Source organism: Neoarius graeffei, chromosome 9, assembly GCF_027579695.1.
Source record: "Neoarius graeffei isolate fNeoGra1 chromosome 9, fNeoGra1.pri, whole genome shotgun sequence".
Classification (NCBI taxonomy): domain Eukaryota; kingdom Metazoa; phylum Chordata; class Actinopteri; order Siluriformes; family Ariidae; genus Neoarius; species Neoarius graeffei.
The window spans coordinates 71,579,160-71,603,721 of NC_083577.1; the positions used below are offsets into that span (position 1 = coordinate 71,579,160).

The 24,562-nt window shown below is 39.7% G+C and overlaps 1 protein-coding gene across 1 annotated transcript in view; it reads right to left on the minus strand.

Annotated features, from left to right (window-relative positions):
• The window catches only part of ptprna (protein tyrosine phosphatase receptor type Na), a 38,408-nt gene extending 16,777 nt beyond the window's left edge, over positions 1-21,631 (minus strand). Inside the window, exons 1-12 of the mRNA XM_060930191.1 lie at positions 21,453-21,631; positions 15,915-15,965; positions 8,690-8,800; positions 8,276-8,369; positions 6,583-6,736; positions 5,535-5,850; positions 5,038-5,169; positions 4,807-4,838; positions 3,941-4,218; positions 3,452-3,538; positions 3,164-3,243; positions 1,375-1,439 (exon numbers count right to left, since the gene is read on the minus strand). Coding sequence (XP_060786174.1) covers positions 1,375-1,439; positions 3,164-3,243; positions 3,452-3,538; positions 3,941-4,218; positions 4,807-4,838; positions 5,038-5,169; positions 5,535-5,850; positions 6,583-6,736; positions 8,276-8,369; positions 8,690-8,800; positions 15,915-15,965; positions 21,453-21,525 — 1,473 coding nt within the window. The 5' untranslated portion in view covers positions 21,526-21,631. The remainder of the gene's footprint in view (positions 1-1,374; positions 1,440-3,163; positions 3,244-3,451; positions 3,539-3,940; positions 4,219-4,806; positions 4,839-5,037; positions 5,170-5,534; positions 5,851-6,582; positions 6,737-8,275; positions 8,370-8,689; positions 8,801-15,914; positions 15,966-21,452) is intronic.
• Between the last annotated feature and the right edge of the window lie 2,931 nt (positions 21,632-24,562).

Genomic DNA, 24,562 nt, shown 5'->3' on the forward strand with positions numbered 1-24,562 from the left:
GCTGTGAGCATGAGGGGGGAATAAAACCACTGGAGTAGAGAGAAAGTCTCATGGTGGAGAAAGAAAGAGTATTTAGTTCACAAACTCTGAACTGCACATCTGTAACAACCCTAAACTTTAAATAATAGCGGATAAGATGAAGCTGAGAATGCATCGGAGCATCCTGGATGTGAGACAGAGAGCATTTTAAATACAGCTGAGACAAATATATCACATACACAGGCCTTGAGTAGAACTGTTAAGTGCTTTGTATGTGTGTGTGTGTGGTGTGTGTGTGTGTTACAGATTGTGCTTAGCAGACAGCACAATTAACAAGATTGCTGGATAATCTCAGTAAGGTTTGCAGGAGGTGCAGCTCAGCAGAACAACAAACCATGTAGATTAATTCAATTCAGTAATGAAGCAGAGAGACAGACAGAGAGAGAGAGAGAGAGAGAGAGAGAGAGGGTGATGGTGGGGAGGTGCAGAAGAGGATTTGGCCCTAATAATGGAGAGACAAAAAAGAAGCAGGTGCAACCAGGTCTCATTACCGAAGCAGAGAGAAAGAGGACGAGAGAAAAAACGAAAGATAGGACACAAAAGAAGGACTCCCCCCCCCCCAATACACACACACACACACACACACACACACACACACACAGTCATACATACAATCATTCATACATTACACATCTCAAAGCAGGCAGAGTGTCATAGCCCCTGACTGAACAATGTGGAATAATTAAAAATATGAGTAGCCGGATGCAACAAAAGACCTTCGACTGCATTCAAGGGTCTACAACAGCTGTACGCACTGAAAGGAGAGTGAAAGCGATGGAGAGGGACAAACGCTTGAATATGCACGGGCGAGCACAAAGGCCACGGGAGAAAGAGTGGGGGGAGATTGAAGGAGAGCGAGGGGGAGGCTGAGAGGAGGGGTCAGCGGCGGAGGTAACAAAAAGAGAAGGGCCGAAAAAGAATAGCAAAGGGGAGAATGGCAGGGGAAGAAAAAGAGAGTGAGAGAGAAGAAGTGAGGAGCAGCAGGGGAAAAAAAAAGTATTTTTAGGCGGGAAAAGGGTACAGTAGAGACACGAGTGGAGCAGAGAACTGTGAATCCAGAAAGCACAGAGTAATATATATATTACGATATATGATTTCTAATTTAAAATGAAATGGCATACATGCTAATAATTTTAATTCTAATAATGAAGCTAAAGGCTCGAGCATGACCAAGCGATACACACGTACCAAAAGTGAGAGACCCATCATGCAAAGCCATCATACAAGACGCCCAATCCATGCACTTGTCAGGAAGAAAGAGTAGGTTTGAGTGCATCATCTCAGCGGAGAGAATAAAAAGTTAAAAGAAAAGAAGACAGAAGTAAGTGCACCCACCTCTCCCACTCCTGTCTGAATGATCTTTAGACCCGTCTCTCCCTCCAAGAAATTCTTCTCAGCCACTACGGAGCAAACAGAAGTGAAACGTGCACTCGGTTATCACCCTCATATCTGATAAATATAAAATACTGATTCATAATGTCATATATTGTATAATATACATATACGTGTTGTATATTGTCATAAATATAACAATTATTCCACGAAATTGAGTCGTACATGAGCTGATAGTCGACGAGGCACCTAGCATTGAGTTGGCTATAAACCATGTACGACGAGATTGAGTGGAATAACTGTTTTATTCTACACACATTCACTCGATTTTGACAAACTGAGCATTTTTATTTTTTGCAAATTCGATAAATAAAAACTGTGTACAAAACGTCCGACAAAATAATTCCCGCTTCGCAGATGATGACTTTATTTAGTAAAATAACGTACAGAATACAATACAGAATATAGTGCACATTAAAATAAATAGACAGCACAATAAAGTGTAAACACTTATTTCCATTGTGGTCCAATTTGAACATGTAACAAATTGCAAAAATAATAAAAGATGTGTTTTTACCATCAAATACTTTCATTCCATATTTTGTTGCCCTTTTTTTGTATTTTTTGGGGTTTTGTTTTTGAGTAGAGTTTTTATTTCATCCTCCGTTGGTTCAGCAACACACTCCACCATTTTGTTTTTCTCTACTCACGGTATATGAGCTGATAGCCTAGTAGTAGAGAGGGATTACAAGAGATGGAGTAAATAATCATGTATGAATGACTAAATATGGATCTAAAAGTTCCTGCTGAAAGTCAGTCAGTGATAGACAGTTCATTTACCCTGTGTCCAAAATCGCTCCCTACTCACTATATAGGGCACTATATAGTGAGGACGCCATTTCGTAGTGCTGTCCAAAACCTTAGTGAAGATTATTTACACCCTATATAGTGCATTCAAAGTATCCCACAATGCATCATGAAAAGTAGTGTACAACTGATGGTCACTAACCAAAGCAATATATCCCATCATGCATTGCGGTCGCGCTGAAAGAAATCAAATTAAAAGTCTCAAATTTGACTTAATAAAAGGCAGCGGCAAAGAAGAAAGTATTCAACCTTGATTAAAAAAAAAAAAACCTGAACGATGCAGGTACTTTGTATTGATTAACGTGGGAAATATGCTCAGTATAATATGGATTTATCACAAAAATACATGCATGTATTTATTATTTTGAAAACCCACCAGCCGACTGACCTGGCGCGTTTTAATCGTGCGACAGTAATGATGTAAATACCAGCACGACGGACTAGTGTCCGAAAGCGTTTTTTCATTTTACCAACGAGCTCACTGTATAGTCCTCTATATAGTAATTCCCTATGTAGGGAGTAGTGAACGAGTGAATGATTTTGGACACAGGGCTAGTGTCCTTTCCTTTCACAGCTTTCTTCTCATGGTGCTTGGCTCTTCTTCTTTTGTCGTCTTCCTTTCTGTGACTATCTTTTTGCATATGTCATAAGTGCACTTCTGGATATGTCATATGGACTATGGACTTAAGCGGAGATAAGATTTGATGCATTTAATACAGAACGAGACATTTTTTCCCTTTTTTTTTTAAGTAAGTTTGATGTTCTTGCCGTTTTTGGAGAGAAGAAGCTGAAGTTTGAAATGATTTGAGCTGGAGTGTGTGATACTCCCCGTGCCACTTGTCTTTCTGTCAGGGTGTGTGCTAAATTGCTTGTAGACTGAAACTGGAATGAGAGGTGAGCAGAAGTGAGAGAGCTTGTCACTCACCGGCTTTATTGGCCACGTCCTCTGCGCTGAGGTTCAGAGAGTTCTGTCTGATCCTGAACGTCAGTGCAGGCCCCACCACGCTACACACACACACACACACACACACACCGGCGCTGATGGATGGGTTCTGTGCAGCTGAGATTACACTTAATGTACCACACTTTGTCTTCCCTTGTCATTCTCAGTGCTATTTTTTTTGTCACTCATGTGTTCACACTCGTACACGCGCACACACACACACACACACACACACACACACACACACGATTACATTTGTGCTCATTGTACCTGATGTTGATGAAACTGCTTGTTGTGAGATGAATCCTTTCTGCCAGCGTTTCTAAGAGCTTCACACCATCGTACAGGCTCAGAGGGCTGAGTATCACACAAACACAAAACATCCTCAATACACAGTTTGGAAACAGTGAACGAATCATGAATCATCTTCAATGAGACTGATCAAATCCTGTATTTTGACTCCTTTACTGTCAAAATGCCACTTTAACCAGCCAGTGAAGTGCATTTACTTGATATTAACAAACATAGCTTAACTATCTTTCCATCACACTATAATAGTTTGTGTTAACACGTGCCAGACTAACGTATTTTAACTTCATAGGTTTACCTTCGAAACTTTTACTGTGTCAATAAGCCAGTATTGCTCTGTTCTACATTAAGCTCATAAAATCCTAATTTATCCAAAACAAACCAGGCTATGAAATCCATAAACATCTCTATCAGGAGCTGAAATGAGTTTGAATAACGATTTCGAAGTACCTCTGATTTGTGACTATGTAGCCATACTCCTCTCTGACATGCACGCCATCCTTGGCTCCTGGTTTCAGGCTTGTGTGGGTCTTTTCCTTTTCCAGCTCTGTTTCCTTCACTGGCCCATGTGTGCTCGCTGCAGGCCCCTGAGCCACAGTGACGGGAGCCGGTGCAGAGGGGGGCGGTGTAGAGGCTAGCTGGAGTCCCGGCGTGGTGGGCTGGGTCACTATAGGAGACACAGGTTTGGCACCTTTCTGCGACACCCTGTCACTGCTGTCTACAATCGTCTGAGATGATAAAACACAACAGGATGTATTTTACTTCTTAGAACGATTAAAAAAAAAAACTTTATGATAAATGTATGATATTAGGAAATAATTAATATACTTGTATATAAATAAATATAAAATGGGAAGATTATATTTTATATAAAATACAGATCAAATAATTAAAATACCTAACGAATATGTTGAAAGAAAAAAAAATAGGAGGCATCAGAGACCAGCTTAATACCATTGTAATTAAATTTAATCTGCTTCAGCTTTTTACAGATATTAGTCATAATCTTATTATTTTACATCCACTTGTTGCTATGGAAGCACACAGGACCCATAAGGCCAATTCTTAGTTATCCCGTAAAGTAAAAATAAAACTCTCAAAAATGATTTTAACCAACTAGATAGATAGATAGATAGATAGATAGATAGATAGATAGATAGATAGATAGATAGATAGATAGATAGATAGATCGATCTCACTTTGAACAACAGCTTGAAAATGTAAGATGATGAAAACACTATTGAAAGCCATTTTGGGGATTTGATATAGCATTTTATAATAATCACAAATGTGCAATGTATTATTTCAGAACATACTTCTTTCACCGTGATCGTTCCTGGTTGTTTATCTGAGAACAAGATGATGAGAAAGAATCAAAATCACACAATCGTGTTCATCTTGTTGATATTTTCATCGACAGTGGTTTATTACAAAGTAAACATCAAACGATTTGAATAAATGGTGAATATTTTTAATATTAGACATATTGGATATTAAAATACAGCGTTTCTGTGTTGGGATGTGTGTACGTTCTGCCTTGTTTGTACCCGTGTTCTCGGTTTCCTCTGCCTGCAGGAGCTGAAGCAGGAGGACAAATTTGTTTAACTCTTGAGGGCTCAGCTCTCGTGGATCCACCCCAAATCTCTCCAACACTGTAGACAGCTGCACCACTGTATCATCTACAACACACACACAGCTAAAATATTATAAACACAACTACACACACTCAAGTCGAATGACTGAATTGTAGTTGTGATTACGGGTTTGTACATAAATTTTAAGATCTACGGCTTCCAGACGCCCCCAAATTGTAAGCGATTCTTTTTCATATCTTCTCTGTTGTGCAAATAGAAATGCTTCAAATACACAGCTCAAAAAAAAAACGCTGCAAATACAAGAGACGGCATTTAGCCATTTCTAAGGGGCGTTCCACCTACGATACAGACCCATGCAAAAATACGTATAGGCAAATTAGAAAACAAAAGACAGCCGGAGCCTCGTTCTGGCCCCCATCGAGAGCACACGCCTACAGATTGGCACTCACCGTCCAGCCCTGACAGAGAGCTGTAGTCCTGTAAAACCTTTTTGTTGGTCCGCTGGCGTGAGCTGGGTCGCTCCAGCAGGGTGTAGTCCTCCCCATAATCCAGTGGGAAGTCCAGGTCCTCGTAATAAGGGGCAGCAGGGAGGCCTGCTGCCCCCCGATGGTGGAAAGAAGGCTGTGCAAAGGAGAGGTAGAGCGACACGGCTTCCTCTAAAAGCTGTCTGTCTCGGTCTCGCTGGTACTGCTGTGAGCCGGAGCGAGACGAGGGACGCTGGTAGCCTGCACCAGCATGAGGGTGCAGAGAGTGTGACATGTCATCCTGTTAGAGAGCAATCATAGACGGTTAGTCTAATGTGGTTCAATCAGGACTTGAGCCTCATGTGAAAATAAAGGGTTTATTACTGTATGGAAATAATAATAATACCTATCAAATGGATCTAAATCATGGAATCTATGTTAAACACACACACACACACTTTCTAACCGTCCCTTCAGACAATATACAGTACATATATATATATGCTGAGACACATTAAAACACACACAATTTTCTAATTTTCACTTCAGACAATATACAGAGACACATATTAAATCTCTCTCTCTCTCACACACACTTTCTAACCTTCCCTTCAGACAATATACAGTACATATATATGCAGAGAGAGAGAGAGACACACACACACACACTTTCTAACTTTCACTTCAAACAATGTACAGTACATATTAAATCTCTCTCTCTCACACACACACACATTTAACTTTCACTTCAGACAATATACAGACATTAAATCTCTCTCTCTCTCTCTCTGTGTGTGTCTCTCTCTCTTTCTATGCGTGTGTGCGTGTCTCTCTCTCTCTCTCTCTCTCTCTCACACACACACACTTTCTAACCTTCCCTTCAGACGGTACATATACGGTATATGCACACACACACACACACACACACACACACTTTCTAGCCTTCACTTCAGACAATATACAGTACACATACATATATATGCAGAGACGCATTTTAACACACACACACACCCACACACACCAATAGCTGTACCTGTAGATATGTGTATGGGTCTAACGGCAAGGCTTGCATGCGGAGTGATGAGGACTGGCGAGGATCTAAAATCATATAATCCAAATAGTTCTGGGCAACGCTGGGTTCAGACTTGGAGCTCAAATAGGTCTTTTTTAAAGCAGCCTGTGTCAACCTGAACAGGAAACACAAACAGACAGCTAAAAAAGTAATAATAAAAAGTCAAATATTGACAGAATAAGAATGTATGTAGCAGTACAACATGCTTTACAGAATAAATGTGTATTAGAGACATAAGTGAATATGAATACATTATTCGTAATGAACAGGTAATGTGTTCTAAGCAGATATAAATACAGATATGAACAGGAGGAGCACTATTCATTTATAAAGCTTACTAGTAAGGTTCACAGGTTGAGAACTGAGTTTAGATGTGTGCACTGGGACCGGGATCGCATCAATAAATTCACATGAGTGGGAAGTTTTTCCTTTCATGTGAGTGATATGAAGCTCACAGGACAAAGAAAGACTTATCCTTAGTAGCTTTCTGGTCAGAATTGCAGTAGGTTAAACAAGGCTACTAATTTGGTTAGTTTGTTTATATTTTGGGAAATAGAAGCAACTATGTCCACTCACTGGCCACTTTAATAGGAACTTGTTCTTGATTCGAAGATTCCTGTTCTTGGCTGCAGGAGTGGAACGCAATGTGGTCTTCTGCTGTCGCATGCTGAGATGCTTTTCTTCTCACCACGGTTGTAAAGAGTTGCTATGAGTTTCTATATCCTTCCTGGCAGCTCGAACCAATTTGGCCATTTTCCTCTGACCTCTCTGATCAACAAGGCTTTTGTTTCCACCCGCAGAACTGTCGCCCACTCACTCACTCAATGTTTTTAGTTTCTCGCACCATTCTGTCTGAATAAACTCTACAGACTGTTGTGTGTGAAAACCCCAGGAGATCAGCAGTTTCTGAAATACTCAAACCAGTCCATCTGGCTCAAACCAACACCCATGGCACAGTGAAAAGAAGTCACACTTTGACATCACAATTTTTCCCATTCTGATGTTTGAAGTGAACATTAACTGAAGCTCTTGGTTTAATTTGTATCTGCATGATTTTTTGCATTGTGCCGCTGTCAAATGATCGGCTGATTAGAGAACTGCACAAACCAGCAGGTGTATGGGTGTTCCTAATAAAGTGAGCAGGTGAGTGTAGGTTTATTGGTCAATATTGTGGGTGATAAAAATAATAACTGCACAAGTCCCACATACATCTCTAGTTAAGGCTCATTATGAACTCAAGGAAGGAAAAAAAAGAATACTCTGGCTTAGACCACGCCCACCTTGGGTTTAAATCTGAATACAGATATGGATATTCAGAGCACTAAACAGATACAGATACAGGCATCGTGGTTCATCCCTAATGTCTGTGTATGTTAAAGTATTAGGCTCCGAGAGGAAGCCCAGGCTGTGTTTTTATTACAGGTAAAGAAATAAACATGGTTTTATGCTTGTAAGTTTGTACAACTCTAGTTATATAAAAAGCATAAGCAAAGTCCAGCATTTATACCCTTTCTGACAAGATCATGAAACCAAATGAAATCCAACCGCGTTTAAAGAAATGCATTGTAGAATTTCTAAAGGAAGTCTCACTAATAGCTTGGGATGTCAGTAGAAAAAAAAATCTTGCAGAATGTCAAGCATGTTCGTGACTCACTGCGCTGGCTGAGAGATCTGGGCTCGAGCGTGAGGAATCCGGCTCAGCTCCTTTGCTATAATGTGCTGGGTGATATCATCCTGCCAGGAGAATCCTGTCCACACACACACACACACAAAACACAACAGGGAATGTGTCAGACAATTGTCAGGCTTTGATTTTTTTTTAATCTTAAAAATAAAAGATGTGTTGAATGTTTATGATGGATTAAAATGATGATTTCTAAGACTAGTAGCAATTTGGGAGCAAATACTCTGACTCGTGTTTGGCTTCATGGACATTTTGAATATTCTAAGAAAAATATGAGTCACTTTTGCGTAGGGGTGTATCAACACTTTAAAACATATTCAACTCTGAAAGGACTTTGTGTGGGTTATGAGTAATAACACGCAAGTCCGCTGTGGATGTGTGCACCTTGCATCATCAGCCGCTTGAGCACTTCCTGCAGCCTCTGCAGTACAGGAACAGACACCTGATACTGAATCTCTTCATGCCTGGATTTCCGACACTGACCAAACAACTTGTCTGGAACATACAACAGCACAAACATTAACACACAACGTACATACAGTACACACACACACACACACACACACGTCTGAAAGCCATTTATCTACTTTGAAAAAGAGACTTAGCTGTAGCTTAATTTTTCCACAGAGCTCCTGTTCTATCTCAGTGAATTAAAGAAATATCTGAAATAAATAAATTAAATGGAATATTCATCCACCGAATTGGTAGCATACGCAATATGTAATTAACATTGATTTTAAAAATGACACAGTTCTCTAAAGTGAGAAAATACAGTAATAGAAAGCCTGTTTACTCAACAATTATATTTATTATAAGAGTAATTACATGGATAATGATTTTTTTCACCAATCTTTCTGTTGGCTTTGTCATGAAATGAAGTAACGCATGATATTTTTCTTGAGTAACTGAGTAATACGAGTCTGATCTGGATGTATGTATCTGATCTAGTGGCATGCATCTGATCTAAATATATATTCTGATCAGAGGTGGACAGTAACAAAGTACATTTACTTGAGTACTGTACTTAAGTACACTTTTTGAGTATCGATACTTTGAGTATTATTATTCTTTAAACTCATGACTTTAACTTCACTACATTTGAAAAACAAATATCGTACTTTTCACTCCACTACATTTCTATCAAGGTCCTCGTTACTTATTACTATGAAGCAGCTTTGAAAGTGGATGTTTTATTCTTTTCCTTTCTAAAATGTGATTGGTTTTTTCGCAGGTGACACTGAGACAGTCTATCAGTAATCACTAGGGTCACGTCACGTCCATAGACTGGATAAAATCAAGTTCAATGATTTCTCAGCAGTGTTATTTGAACACGATCAGTTGACGGCAGAATGGAAGGAGGCGGTTCTTCTGGGGAACGCACGCACTCATGGCCCATGAACCCATGTTTCAGTTTTCTGTATGGATTAAAGATTTGTTTTGTTTTAGATGTTTGCTTTGTTTGCCAAAAACGAACCACATCTCAGCCTAAAAAAATTCGATGTCTAACCTGCGAAAGCATATTGAGGGATATAAACGTTTTATTCCAAGAGAAAGTTTGCAATGAAGTTGTCTGTGCTTTTAGAGCTAGCGATAACATTGAAACGTAGCTATGCAGTCTGGTTAGTCAAATGACTTTCTATGGATTTGCCCACCAAGTTGCCGTCGCCTTGTCCACGGCTAATGTTAACACATAGCTAGTTAGCTTGGACACTGTTAGTTAGCATGTAAAAACAGAGTTACGCTAACATGAATAACGTTAACTTATCTGAAGTCCTTTCAGAAATACGTTTAATCATAATCTTGCCTAATAAACAGAATGTAGAAATCTCTCTTTTCTAGTAGTGTTAGCTACCCAGTATGATTGAAAGTTTGAAAAGAGTTTGCTAGCATGTCAAGTGGAGTTTCACTGACTAGCTAGCTTAATATTAAACCACCATGATGGCACAGCATGCGTTCATTTTGTAAATCCACTCAGTTGCTTCAGAGGCATTAGGTTTTGTAAGCATTGTGGCAATAATACAACAATGCGTTGACAGAAAATGTACTTTTAATACTTAAGTTTTTTTAAAAGCAAGTACTTCAGTACTTTAACTTAAGTAAAAATTTGACTGGACAACTTTCACTTGTATCGGAGTAACATTTGACCAGCGGGATCTGTACTTTGACTTAAGTAATGAAGTCGGGTACTTTGTCCACCTCTGGTTCTGATCAAGTGACACGAGTCTGATCTAAACCTATATTCTGTTCTAGTAATACAAGTTTGATCTGGGTATATGTATCTGATCTAAGTGGCATGCATCTGATCTAAATATATATTCTGTTCTAGTAATACAAGTCTTATCTGGATGTATGTATCTGATCTAGTGACATGAGTCTCATCTAAATATATATTATATATATATACTTAACAGATTGAACATTGCTGGATAATTTACATACCGTAATAAGCACTTGACTGAAATTAGGTTTGTTTTGTCTCATATATATATATATATATATATATATATATATATATATATATATATATATATATATAAATAAAATGCACACAAGACAAAACAAACAATTTCAGTCAAGTGCTTATTACGGTATGTAAATTATCCAGCAATGTTCAATCTGTTAAAGTAAATGTTACATAAAGTTAAACTTACTGTTGAAAATCCAAGACTATAAAATAGGATCACAACTACAACACTACAAATCCTTCACACTGAAAAAGTAGCACCTTTTCTAAAAGGACAATCTATGCCCCCCCCAAAAAAAAAAAAATCATAAAAGCTTTCTACAAAAATACATCTATCATATAAATGTGCACGTGTTTAAATTTTGCCCTTAAGACTTCTAATAAAAGTGAGTTTGGAGTAAACAGCTTTTTCTTTGTCATTACTCACTACAGGGAAATATGTTGAACATTTTGTCTTTGGTAATCACCCATATGCTACAGATGCTGTAGACAAATATTAGGCTGGGGAAGGGGGAAAAAAAACAACAAACAACCACTGGAGTATTCCTTTAATATACAAATAACAGATGAGCTCATGACACAAATGAAGAAAAATCTAAGTAATCTTTTTTCCTTGTAGCATAAATAAGACTCAGATGCATAATCCATATAATTTATGCATAGACACGTTCATGGATGTATATTTAATTCTTCACACACACACACACACACACACACACACACACTCTCTCTCTCTCTCTCTCTCTCTCTCTGACTCATCCCTGACTGAAAGGTGTATAAAAAGACCCTGGCTGAGCAGGCAGAGCGGGTGAGCTCTCAGTCTGAACTCAGCCATGTTTCTCTGTCCGAGCTGACATGACTCACTGCTATTTATAAGGTGGAGGATAGTGAAAGAGGAGCCCTATATAGGGGGGAAATGGATCACTTACTAACAGATACAGAAATATGAGCCTCTATCAGACAGAGGCCAGCTGTTTAAGTGATGATGCATTAACGCTACAGACAAAAACGACTAAATATAAACGTGCAGTTTTAGGGAATTAACTAACTCACTGCTGAGTAAAATGTTGGCTGAAATGCATTGATAATATATTTACAAGATTTCCTTGACGATAATACATTGTGAAGTTTCTCATACTCCTGAGAACGTTCCAAACGCTCGATTATTTTAGAATCGTTATCATATCTAAGTTATGCACTATTAACTATGTTCACTATTAACACACATCTTAACAATGACAGCAACAAAGCGACCTGCTGTTTTTCTTAATTATCGTAAAATGCTATAGTGTTTATTGCAGAGATTTCAGCTCCCACAGCTATTAAATATCTATTGGAGAGCATAATGGAGGGAGTGCAATTTAGAAAAATACAGAGTTGTGAGGTTTTCCTGTTAAAGCTGTGTTAGCAGTGTAAGCTTTACAAACGGGGGGGGGGGACAGAAAAGCTAAAGGAGCCGTATGAGAGACAGAGGGAAGAGAAAGCCCCAGTAAAACAGTGCACAGTGCTCTGGGCTGTCCCTCGCCTGCTCAGGGTGTGACTCTGTGTGTGTGTGTGTGTGTGTGTGTGTGTGTTCATTCCCGGTTCTTCTGTGCATATGTAATGTGAGTATGTCTAGAGCACCTGCTTCTCTCTCTCTCTCTCTCGAGTGTGTGTGTGTGTGTCAGTCAGTCAGTCAGTCAGTCTCTTCATGACAATGGGACAATTTTTAACCTCTAGGTGCATTTGGCTAAGTCCCCTGAAAATTTTTTAAAGCAAAATTGGGTTTTATTTTTAAAGCTAAATGCAATAAAATAGTTCTTCTTGTGTACTGAGGTTAAGGTTCAGGTTAAGTGTATGCAGCTCATTAATATACAAGTCACCACATATGCCATATAAAAGGGTGTGTGTGTACACTAGGTCTGTATCGACCTGCTCTTCACAGAGAATATAACACCCACATACATGACATATTGTAGCTGTACACACTCCCAGCTCTCATCGTGTTATAGAACTCCTTGTCCATTTTGCCTATTTACAGCCCACTGAGCCTCAGAGTACACTCACTGCAGATTCAAGATCAAGTTTTAAACACAGTTACACAACAACAATAGTTTTGCATGAGTGTGTGTGTGTGTGTTTTCTCTGAGAGCAGAAAAGGAGAGCCTGTGCGTAAGCGAAGGGTAGTGACTCATCAGTGATTGTGGAGGCGTGCACCGAGTTGCATTGGGCTTGATGATGTCAGGGTTGCCATGGAGATGAAGGGCAGTGGGGGAAGGAGGGGTTTGGAGAGGGTTGGAGAAAATAAGATGAGACAGAGGAAAAGAAGGGAGGGGGCAAAGCGACAAACAGAAACAGAGGAGCGGTTAAGGCAGAGGGTGCCCTGTGATTCACATGCTGCAGTAGAACGCAGCTGCTCAGAGTCGGGGAGAGATAGAAGTGAGGATGGGCTGTGTGATGTGGCAAAAGTACTGGAATAAACCCGTCATAAGAGTGGACGCATTTGCGATGCATTATATACAGTAGATTGTGATATTTAGGTCAGCTATGAATAATGCCAGCAGTACAGTACTGCTGTATTTTGTATTGTTCTTTTTATTTATATGTTTATTTATTAAAAAAAATTAATATGAAGCAAAAAGAAGAAAAGATTTTAAAGTCCACTCGGCGAATATGAGCAACAATGCAGCCAGTCAATGTAGCCAAAAAAGGACCCGCAATCTCACACACACACACAAAAAAAGTATGGGCATATAATTTACAACCTACAGCACTGGGTGGCATGGTGGCGTCGTGGTTAGCACTGTCAACTCACAGCAAGAAGGTTCCGGGTTCGAGCCCAGTCTGTATGGGTTTCCTCCACGGTCCAAAGACATGTGGTTAGGTTAACATGGGGCGGCCCTCGGCTGAAGTGCCCTTGAGCAAGGAACCTAACCCCCAACTGCTGTAGCATAGCTGCTCACTGCTCTGGGTATGTGTGTGCGCTTATTGCTCACTTGTGTGTGCATGTGTTCACTGCGTCAGATGGGTTAAATACAGAGGAGGAATTTCACTGTGCTTGAGTGTGCATGTGACAAATAAAGTCTTCTAATTTATTTACAATACAATTATGTCATTATTTTACCTCCCCACCCAACTAACTACAGAACAAACCAGTAACCACAACAACCACCAATATTCCTCCAACAGGCTCACATAACACATCCATTAATTTACACAAAGACTCTCTCTCACACACACACACACACACACACACACACACACACACACACACACACACACAAACAAACAGAATAAGCTGAGTGACACTCTGATAAGTTTGACAGTGTAATTTATTACACAGCCATGTGTATCACCATGTGTGTATTGTAGTTATTACACACACACACACACGCACACACACACACACACACACACACACACACACACACACACACACACACACACAGTGGTGCTTAAAAGTTTGTGAACCCTTTCGAATTTTCTATATTTATGCAGAAATATGATCTAAAACAACATCAGATTTTCACACAAGTCCTAAAAGTAGATAAAGAGAACCCAGTTAAACAAATGAGATAAAAATATTACACTTGGTCATTTATTTATTGAGAAAAATGAGCCAATATTACATATCTGTGAGTGGCAAAAGTATGTGAACCTCTAGGATTAGCAGTTAATTTGAAGGTGAAATTAGAGTCAGGTGTTTTCAATCAGTGGGATGACAATCAGGTGTGAGTGGGCACCCTGTTTTATTTAAAGAACAGGGATCTATCAAAGTCTGATCTTCACAACACATGTTTGTGGAAGTGTATCATGGCACGAACAAAGGAGATTTCTGAGGACCTCAGAAAAAGTGGTGTTGATGCTCATCAGGCTGGAAAAGGTGACAAAACCATCTCTAAAGAGTTTGGACTCCACCAATCCACAGTCAGACAGATTGTGTACAAATGGAGGAAATTCAAGACCATTGTTACCCTCCCCAGGAGTGGTCGACCAACAAAGATCACGCCAAGAGCAAGGCATGGAATAGTCGGTGAGGTCACAAAGGACTCCAGGGTAACTTCTAAGCAACTGAAGGCCTCTCTCACTTTGGCTAATGTTAATGTTCATGAGTCCACCATCAGGAGAACACTGAACAACAATGGTGTGCATGGCAGGGTTGCAAGGCGAAAGCCACTGCTCTCCAAAAAGAACATTGCTGCTCATCTGCAGTTTGCTAAAGATCACGTGGACAAGCCAGAAGGCTAGTGGAAAAATGTTTTGTGGATGGATGAGACCAAAATAGAACTTTTTGGTTTAAATGAGAAGCGTTATGTTTGGAGAAAGGAAAACACTGCATTCCAGCATAAGAACCTTATCCCATCTGTGAAACATGGTGGTGGTAGTATCATGGTTTGGGTCTGTTTTGCTGCATCTGGGCCAGGACGGCTTGCCATCATTGATGGAACAATGAATTCTGAATTATACCAGCGAATTCTAAAGGAAAATGTCATGACATCTGTCCATGAACTGAATCTCAAGAGAAGGTGGGTCATGCAGCAAGACAACGACCCGAAGCACACAAGTGGTTCTACCAGAGAATGGTTAAAGAAGAATAAAGTTAATGTTTTGGAATGGCCAAGTCAAAGTCCTGACCTTAATCCAATGGAAATGTTGTGGAAGGACCTGAAGCGAGCAGTTCATGTGAGGAAACCCACCAACATCCCAGATTTGAAGCTGTTCTGTACGGAGGAATGGGCTAAAATTCCTCCAAGCTGGTGTGCAGGACTGATCAACAGTTACCGGAAACGTTTAGTTGCAGTTGCACAAGGGGGTCACACCAGATACTGAAAGCAAAGGTTCACATACTTTTGCCACTCACAGATATGTAATATTGGCTCATTTTCCTCAATAAATAAACGACCAAGTATAATAATTTTGTCTCATTTGTTTAACTTGGTTCTCTTTATCTACTTTTAGGACTTGTGTGAAAATCTGATGAGGTTTCAGGTCATTTATGTAGAAATATAGAAAATTCTAAAGGGTTCACAAACTTTCAAGCACCACTGTATGTGTGTGTGTGTATATGTAAGTATGCATGCATGAAGAAACTGGATATAACAACTTCAGGACAGTTTTCAATGGAGCATTATGTTCAACCAACAAGAGCATACTTTCTATACTCACCATCAGAGCAGAACTGCTCTCGGGAACACAACCTCTTCTCAAACAGACAGCCTAAGAGTGGTGAAGGGTGTGTGTGTGTGTGCGCGAGTGAGAGAGAGAGAGAGAGAGAGAGAGAGAGAGAGAATATTAGAAATGTTGGCAAGAGATGAGCATTAGAACACGTAGCGTATAGTAAAAGTAGTAGTAGTAGTTTTTTTTAATTATTTATTTTAAACTTCAAAATCAGCATGTAAATGTAACAAAGGCGTGGCTCAGACTTGTGTACATAGGTACATTAATAATCTAAAATTTAGCTGGATATATATATATATATATATATATATATATATACACACACACACACACACACACAATAAAACTATTTAGAAATACGAAATGTGTTTTAAAAAATCTGAATATGTAAACATATAAATAAAAAAAATTTAAAATCGAAAACCTATCCTAATTTAGAATTTAAAAAGTAAAAAAAGAGAAAAATAAGTAACTTCAAGTTATTCATGCAGCCATATTGTAGTAGTAATAATAATAATAATAATAATAATGGGTGGCATGGTGGTGTAGTGGTTAGCACTGTCGCCTCACAGCAAGAAGGTCCGGGTTCGAGCCCCGTGGCCGGCAAGGGCCTTTCTGTGTGGAGTTTACATGTTCTCCCCGTGTCCGCGTGGGTTTCCTCTGGGTGCTTCGGTCTCCCCCACAGTCCAAAGACATGCAGGTTAGGTTAACTGGTGACTCTAAATTGACCATAGGTGTGAATGTGAGTGTGAATGGTTGTCTGTGTCTATGTGTCAGCCCTGTGATGACCTGGTGACTTGTCCAGGGTGTACCCCGCCTTTCGCCCGTAGTCAGCTGGGATAGGCTCCAGCTTGCCTGCGACCCTGTAGAACAGGATAAAGCGGCTACAGATAATGAGATGAGATAATAATAACCCCATAAACATCAGTGCAATCCCCATCAGTGGGTCTATACTTATGTAGTTCCAACAGTGAGAAATATATCTTTTAAATGTCACCATGGTTACTGAATAATTTATTGGATATAAATTCAGGAGGGGCGGCACGGTGGTGTAGTGGTTAGCGCTGTCGCCTCACAGCAAGAAGGTCCTGGGTTCGAGCCCCGGGGCCGGCGAAGGCCTTTCTGTGCGGAGTTTGCATGTTCTCCCCGTGTCCGCGTGGGTTTCCTCCGGGTGCTCCGGTTTCCCCCACAGTCCAAAGACATGCAGGTTAGGTTAACTGGTGACTCTAAATTGACCGTAGGTGTGAATGTGAGTGTGAATGGTTGTCTGTGTCTATGTGTCAGCCCTGTGATGACCTGGCGACTTGTCCAGGGTGTACCCCGCCTTTCGCCCATAGTCAGCTGGGATAGGCTCCGGCTTGCCTGCGACCCTGTAGAAGGATAAAGCGGCTAGAGATAATGAGATGAGATGAGATAAATTCAGGACCCAGGATGCACCCATAGCTTTAAATCGTAATAAAACCACAGAAGGTTTCTCTTGAACACTGTTCCAAACTTTCCCAAGGAAATGAAACTTAACAGGTAACCCAAGTGAAAAGTGCACTCACTTTGCTGAAAGACTTTGTGAATTTGAAGCAGACGTGTGTTGTTTATCTCTATATAATACACGTACAGTACAGATCCTTCAAAATAGTATTCAGATTCATTTCCTTGTTTACACATTTAGAAAAAAAAGTTTAATAATGAAGTATACTGTTCAAATTGATGAGGGGAAAATGTATTACATTACAGAGTAAGACAACAAAATGAAATAGTAAAAAGATCTGGTTTTTTTTTTTTTTTGCAATCCAATAGTGTATACAGTGGAGTCCAAAAGTCTGAGAGCGCTCATGAAAATGCTTCTATTTTCATTATTTTTTTATTTAATAGAACAATTTTATTATGAATTATTAATAAGTGAAATTTGAGCAAAAAGAAGAATCTGAAATATTTCCATGAATTTCAGTTTCTTAATATTTCTTGTCCCCTTTCTGCTTTAATGATGTGAACTCAATGTTCTCCATAAGACTCCATAAGTTTATGCAAAACCTAATGATCCATTTTAGATCAAATTCCTCAGAGTATCATCTGAATACGAGTTTCAATAGAAGAGGAGATTAGACATGTGGAAAATCTGATCTTTTGTACAACACAGTTAACACGGTCAATATCACACATTGCTTACATTTAAATAAGGGACCAAGAAATAGTGCAGAATTTTGAATATTAAATATTTAAGGTATTGAATTTTTCCTTTGTTTTCAAAATTCTAAAAATTCTGTTTATTTCTAATTTCAAATAAATATTTTTCCCAGATTTTCAATGTGATCTCAGGCTTTTGGACCTAATTTTTTTTGGTATATACATGGCTTGATTCATGTGTCCTTCACAAACAAAAATCTGCCCCATTCCAGCCTTGCTGAAGCATCCCGGATCATCACCAATCTGCCACCAAATTTCAGAATGGGTGTGAGACACTGTGGCTTGTAGGCCTCTACAGGTCTCCGTCTAACCATTAGATGACCAGTTGATGGGAAAAGCTGAAAACTGGACTCATCAGAGAAGATGACCTTACTCCAGTTCTCTACGGTCCAATCCTAATGATCTTTAGCAAACTTCAGTCTGGCTCTTCTTTGCTTCTCACTGATGAAGGGTTTTTTCTAGCTTTGTATGACTTCAACCTGCCCAGAGAAGCCTGTTTCAAACCGTCCTTGCCATGCACTTAACCCCATCTGCCATTTTCCATTCTTTTTGTTGGTCACTTAATGTCATCCTCTGGTTGCTGAGTGACATTCCAAGGAGTTGACAATCATCCCGGTCAGTGGAGAGTTATTTTCACCCTCTGCCAGTCTGTAACTTTGTTGTCCCCAATGTCTCCTGCTTGACCTTGCTCTTATGAACTGCCATCTTTGACATTTTGAGGATGGAAGCAACCTAACACTCACTGCATTCCTCTGTCGGTAAAGCCAGAACGGAACCCTTCTTTTTCTCACTCAAAACTTTTCTTTTTAACTCTTTTGGCATGATGAATAGATATTTTTGTATTCCAATTCCAGGTACTACTGGCACTGTTGTTGCCATCCAAAATGGTCCTACTGCAAGAGGATAATGATGATCACAGCAGTGGTTTTTATACTTTTCCATGTTAAATAAGATTTGATTCAGGTGATCAACTAATCAGTACCTCATTAAGTAAAATGAGGTGTGCTTGTGTTGGAATTCCAGCACAGACACTGGAATGAAATGGCTGCCGTACATAGAGGTGCTTTTATATATATATATATATATATATATATATATATATATATATATATATATATATATATATATAAAAATGTATGTGTGTGTGGACTCTGATTTGAGCTGACCTCTCCCTTACTCCCACATTCAGCTCTGCATCAGTGAGCAGTAAACAGCCACAACTAAAATCTGTCCTTGCCTGTCTTTCTATGTCTTAGACTCTGCTTCATAGTCAGTCTGCAGTCATGGCCTCTCAACAACAACCAGAATTCAGTACACTCTAAAAAAGCTCAACATTTAGACACACACTGCTCCGGAAAAGCAGCTGATGACCTGGATCTCTGTAGACGCTCACAGGGCTTTAATGTCTGCACAGGACACAGCTGATCAAACACAGAGACTGCTCAGCGACCAGTCAGCTACTGACCACTCTTCCATCTCAGTGTGTGTGCATGTGTGTGTGTGTGTGTGTGTGTGTGTGTGTGTGTGTGTGTGTGTGTGTGAATAACCTGAAATGGCTAACAGTGTTCCTGACAAGTGCATGGAGCTCAACAAACACAGATAAAAAGCTGCAGTGATACCACAGGGTACTAGTAAAACCTGAAGTGGCCTGATTGGCAGTGAGAAAAAAATATAGCAGCTGGATCAGACCAAAATCAGAAAAACTGTATCCCAATCCAATTCAATGCATTGTATGCTTTTGTACTTTTTTTTAAATACATTCCTTGTAATATGCATATGCATTGAATATGCATTTTATCCATATGCATAAAATGAGAGATTTCCCTGTAGCAAAACCCCAAGAATTTCTCTCACTATTAAATGTGTTAATGCTGGCAGTACATCAGCCCTTCTTCAGCACATGGAATGGGGAGATGTGGCAGTTATTTTTCACCAGCCCCAGTGCACATTATCCCATTTGAATTAATCATGACAAATATAAATGGGATGAGATAGGGCTCGTCAATCTCACTTCCCTCCACTTGCTAACAGGTGGTGATCTGAGCTGTGCAACCGAATGAGTGATTCAGGAGGAAATTGCAAAAGGGAAAGAGAGAGAGGATGTTATCGCATCTCTGAATATGGCAGGAACAGCTTCCCACTCACACTAGATGCATTGTCTGCAGTTTGATGTCTGTTCTGGGTCATCACCAACTCATCCGTTAAAAAAAAAATATATATATTATTTTAAAAAAAACCATGCAACTTGGAGAGTAAAAAGAAGACGACGATGCCAGTTTTCATCAATAGGATTTCAGCCTTAATCTGCATGGATCAGTGGACCTGTGATAGCGTAGATATATGGTAAGAAAGTGTGTGTGATGGGTCTACATGCACTCAGTGAGCCATTGCTGCACAGGAAACACAGAACAGCAGAGGGGGAAAAAAAACAAGGAGAGAAAAAGAGATAGAGAAACAGGTATAGCAATCTCACCTGGTGAGAAAGGTGTGGTATTTGACTCAGAGCTTATTTCTACAGTTGATTTTCCGTGCATGATTACAGACTGTAAAATAAAATCGCTAGATCTTGTGAAAATTTATGAGCTGTGAAAAAAATGAAGAGACAAATAGTATGTTAGCAAGCAATAACAGACCACAATGGCGAATAAGGATTCTGCGAGCAAATTGAAATAAAAGCATCCGTTTATTTTAGTCAACGCTGAAACGTTGGCATAAATCTGCCAGCCAGTTTAGAATATGATGCATAGAGGAGAATACAAAGGTGCCTGAAGTCATTTTTCTCCTCACACTAGAGTGATGAGGTGTGTTCGGATCCCTGTGGTGAGAGCAGTGAGAGGATGGACCTGGGGCAGGAAGAGCAGGCGGTCAAGCGACTACCGCTGTCCGTGGTGCTGAAAGCATCAAGCGCTCGATTTTACACCAGTTGCTCCAGAAGGTGGACGGAAATGGCCAATGTCCTTATGAGCATGACAGCGTCAGGGCTTGTTTTCTGGATAAACAGACGTCAGGGTTGATGTAAAGAGGAAAATCTGAAGCGTATCAGAAGCGCATCCTCGCTCAGGCGCGTCCTCGTAAACACACTCTGGTATCCACCTCCCATCCAGAATAAACAGCTTAATATGATTATGGCTGTTTTGGAGGATTGTACATATAACGGAGATGCACTCGCTGATAAGATTTTTTTTTTTTTTTAAGAAACACTGTATAGCCTAACTACAACCACAGGTCTCTTCAACTGTGCTCATCTATTCAGTCACAATCATGTTTAAACATAAATCATCTCACGTTTGCATCACTTAGCCTATCCTCCCCCCTTCTGGTTTTGCCTGCAGACAATTTACTCACCGTATTTGCCTGCCGTGACAAGCTGGTAGAGCACGGTCATTCCCAACAGGGCTCTCCATAACCGCGGACGCATCGTCGATCCACCAGAGCGCAATTTGGAGACCGCTGGTTTAATTCCGCATTTTGGTCTCCAGCTTGCTGGAGCGCTTAGCACGACTCAAGAGCCAGTCAGGTTAATATCAAACCGAGCGTGATTTGGTTAGGCAGCAAAACATACTCTCTCTCTCTCGCTCTCTCTCTCTCTCTCTCTCACACACACACGTACAGAGATGTTGGAGAAAGCTTGGAATGTGCGGCGCGGATCGGGATCAGGATCGAGAGTTGTGCGCCAGGCCGATTCCCCCTCCTGCCGCTGTGGCGGAAACCCGCAGTGACGTCATCATCAGACCCGGAAAGGGGATAAGGGACAGGCATTGAGGTCTTCCATACACAGATGTCTGACATCCAGCTGGGCGCTTTGGGTTCCCAAACAGATGTCCCAAAGCGCACACTACAGTACAGCGATAAAACGCACATATTTGACCCATTAGTAGTTGTTGTTGTCTGCAGGTTTTTATGGCTGATGTTTAAAGTATTGAAGCTGCTGCACAAACTAAAAAGTAATTATGACCGAAGGTATCCTTTACATATTAATATAACGTCCATGTTACCACAGTGAATCGAAAAAAGTTCATAATGTGCGTATTGCTATTAAATGAGTTTAAAACAAACTTGCCATGATTTACATATTTACTTTTTGTTGGACTTGTATAAGTGAACATCCTGCCCTGATTTTTTTTTCTTTTAGAAGAAACCTTTATTTGTCACATGCACACTCAAGCACAGTGAAATTCATCCTTTGCATTTAACCCATCTGAAGTAGTGAGCACACACACATGAGCAATGAGCACACGTACATACCCAGAGCAGTGGGCAGCTATGCTACAGCACCTGGGGAGCAGTTAGGGGGTTAGGCGCCTTTACTCAAAGGCACTTCAGCCCAAGGCTGCCTCGTGTTAACCTAACCACATGCCTTTGGACTGCAGGGGAAACCGGAGCACCCGGAGGAAACCCATGCAGACACGGGCAGAACATGCAAACTCCGCACAGAAAGGCCCCCATCAGCCACTGGGCTCGAATCAAGAACCTTCTTGCTGTGAGGTGATCGTGCTAACCACTACACCACCGTGCCGCCCATAAATATGCTGATGTATATATATTTTTTCAGTGTACTTCTAGTGGACATTCCATACCTCCTCTTCATGAGACATTATGAAAGAGGAAGTAGGTCAGGCTGATAGATTAGACTGGCCAGACTGATTTGTATAATAGACCTGATTTTGTTAGCTCATTAAATGATGTGTTTATATTCACTTTGAAATAACTGCTGGTAAAACAACAGCAGCTTAGTTTTACCTAGGAGTAGTAATTTACAAACTGGTTCTATTTACCAACACGTACTAGTTCAAGTTGATCGACAAGACGCAAACTGTTTTCATCACTTAAGGGTTCTGACCTTCCTAAAACTGTTCTTAAAGCCTTTCCCATGAGGAAACAATTTGTGTTAGGGCTCAACAAAGACAGACAAATTTAAAAAAAAAAAAAAAAAGTGGGAACTGAAGATCTACAGTATATTTAATTTTCTAAGCATTTTTAACTATCTAGGTGCATTTGGCCCAGTATAGTATCCAAACCATGTAAATCAAAATGTAAATTCAATACATGTTATAAGCTTGAACATTGACAGAGACATCTGGCTATGTTCTACAGTCTTCTGGGAGTTTATCCCACCTTGAGAAACATGAAATGCTGTATCATGCAAGGTTATGGCCTCGTTTTTTTTTTTTACTTGCAACATTTTCTTCATCTTTCTTCTTTCACTTCTTATTATTCATGTAACTGTGACCACTTACCATCAGCATAATGTTTCCCCTTTAAATGTGCTGGACATAAAATGTGGCCTCCAGCGTCAGATCAGTGTGCAAATTTCCCACTGGAGGTCTCTCTCTCTCTCTCTCTCTCACACACACACACACACACGCACACCATTGAAGGTTGGCTCAGCTTTTACCTGACTAAAACCCCTAAAATGTACATTGCTTAATAACACATCATTGTTGACTAATCATATTAATCACAAATATTCTCCATTATCTAACATGTTATACCTCAAATTACATAAATAAATAAAGGGGTTTTGATATACATCTTTTAATTTACTTATACAGCACGTCAGATATGGCACAGTAATTTCACAAAATGTGCCTTGTTTTGCTTTGAAATTGGATCAGTGGTTGTATATAAGGTGCATATCCTAAAACAGATCCATCTACAACACACTCCACCAAAAAGCCCAAAGTCACAGTGCCACCCACTGGCCACATGGAGTTATTACCTGATCAGCACATAGGTATTGCTTGTGCCCAAATGACTTAAAAAAAAAAAAAAAAAAAAAAAAAATCACTGGAAAACATAATAGCAAGATTACACACACACACATAAAATATATATATATACACACACACACACACACAATATATATATATATATATATATATATATATATATATATATATATATATATATATATATATATAAATAAATACATATATATAAATAAATATATACATACACAGTTAGGTCCATAAATATTTGGACAGAGACAACATTTTTCTAAATTTTGGTTCTGTACATTACCACAATGAATTTTGAACAAAACAATTCAGATGCAGTTGAAGTTCAGACTTTCGGCTTTAATTCAGTGGGTTGAACAAAATGATTGCATAAAAATGTGAGGAACTAAAGCATTTTTTAAACACAATCCCTTCATTTCAGGGGCTCAAAAGTAATTGGACAAATTAAATAATTGTAAATAAAATGTTCATTTCTAATACTTGGTTGAAAACCCTTTGTTGGCAATGATTGCCTTAAGTCTTGAACTCATGGACATCACCAGATGCTGTGTTTCCTCCTTTTTAATGCTCTGCCAGGCCTTTACTGCAGCGGTTTTCAGTTGCTGTTTGTTTGTGGGCCTTTCTGTCTGAAGTTTAGTCTTTAACAAGTGAAATGCATGCTCATTTGGGTTGAGATCAGGTGATTGACTTGGCCATTCAAGAATATTCCACTTCTTT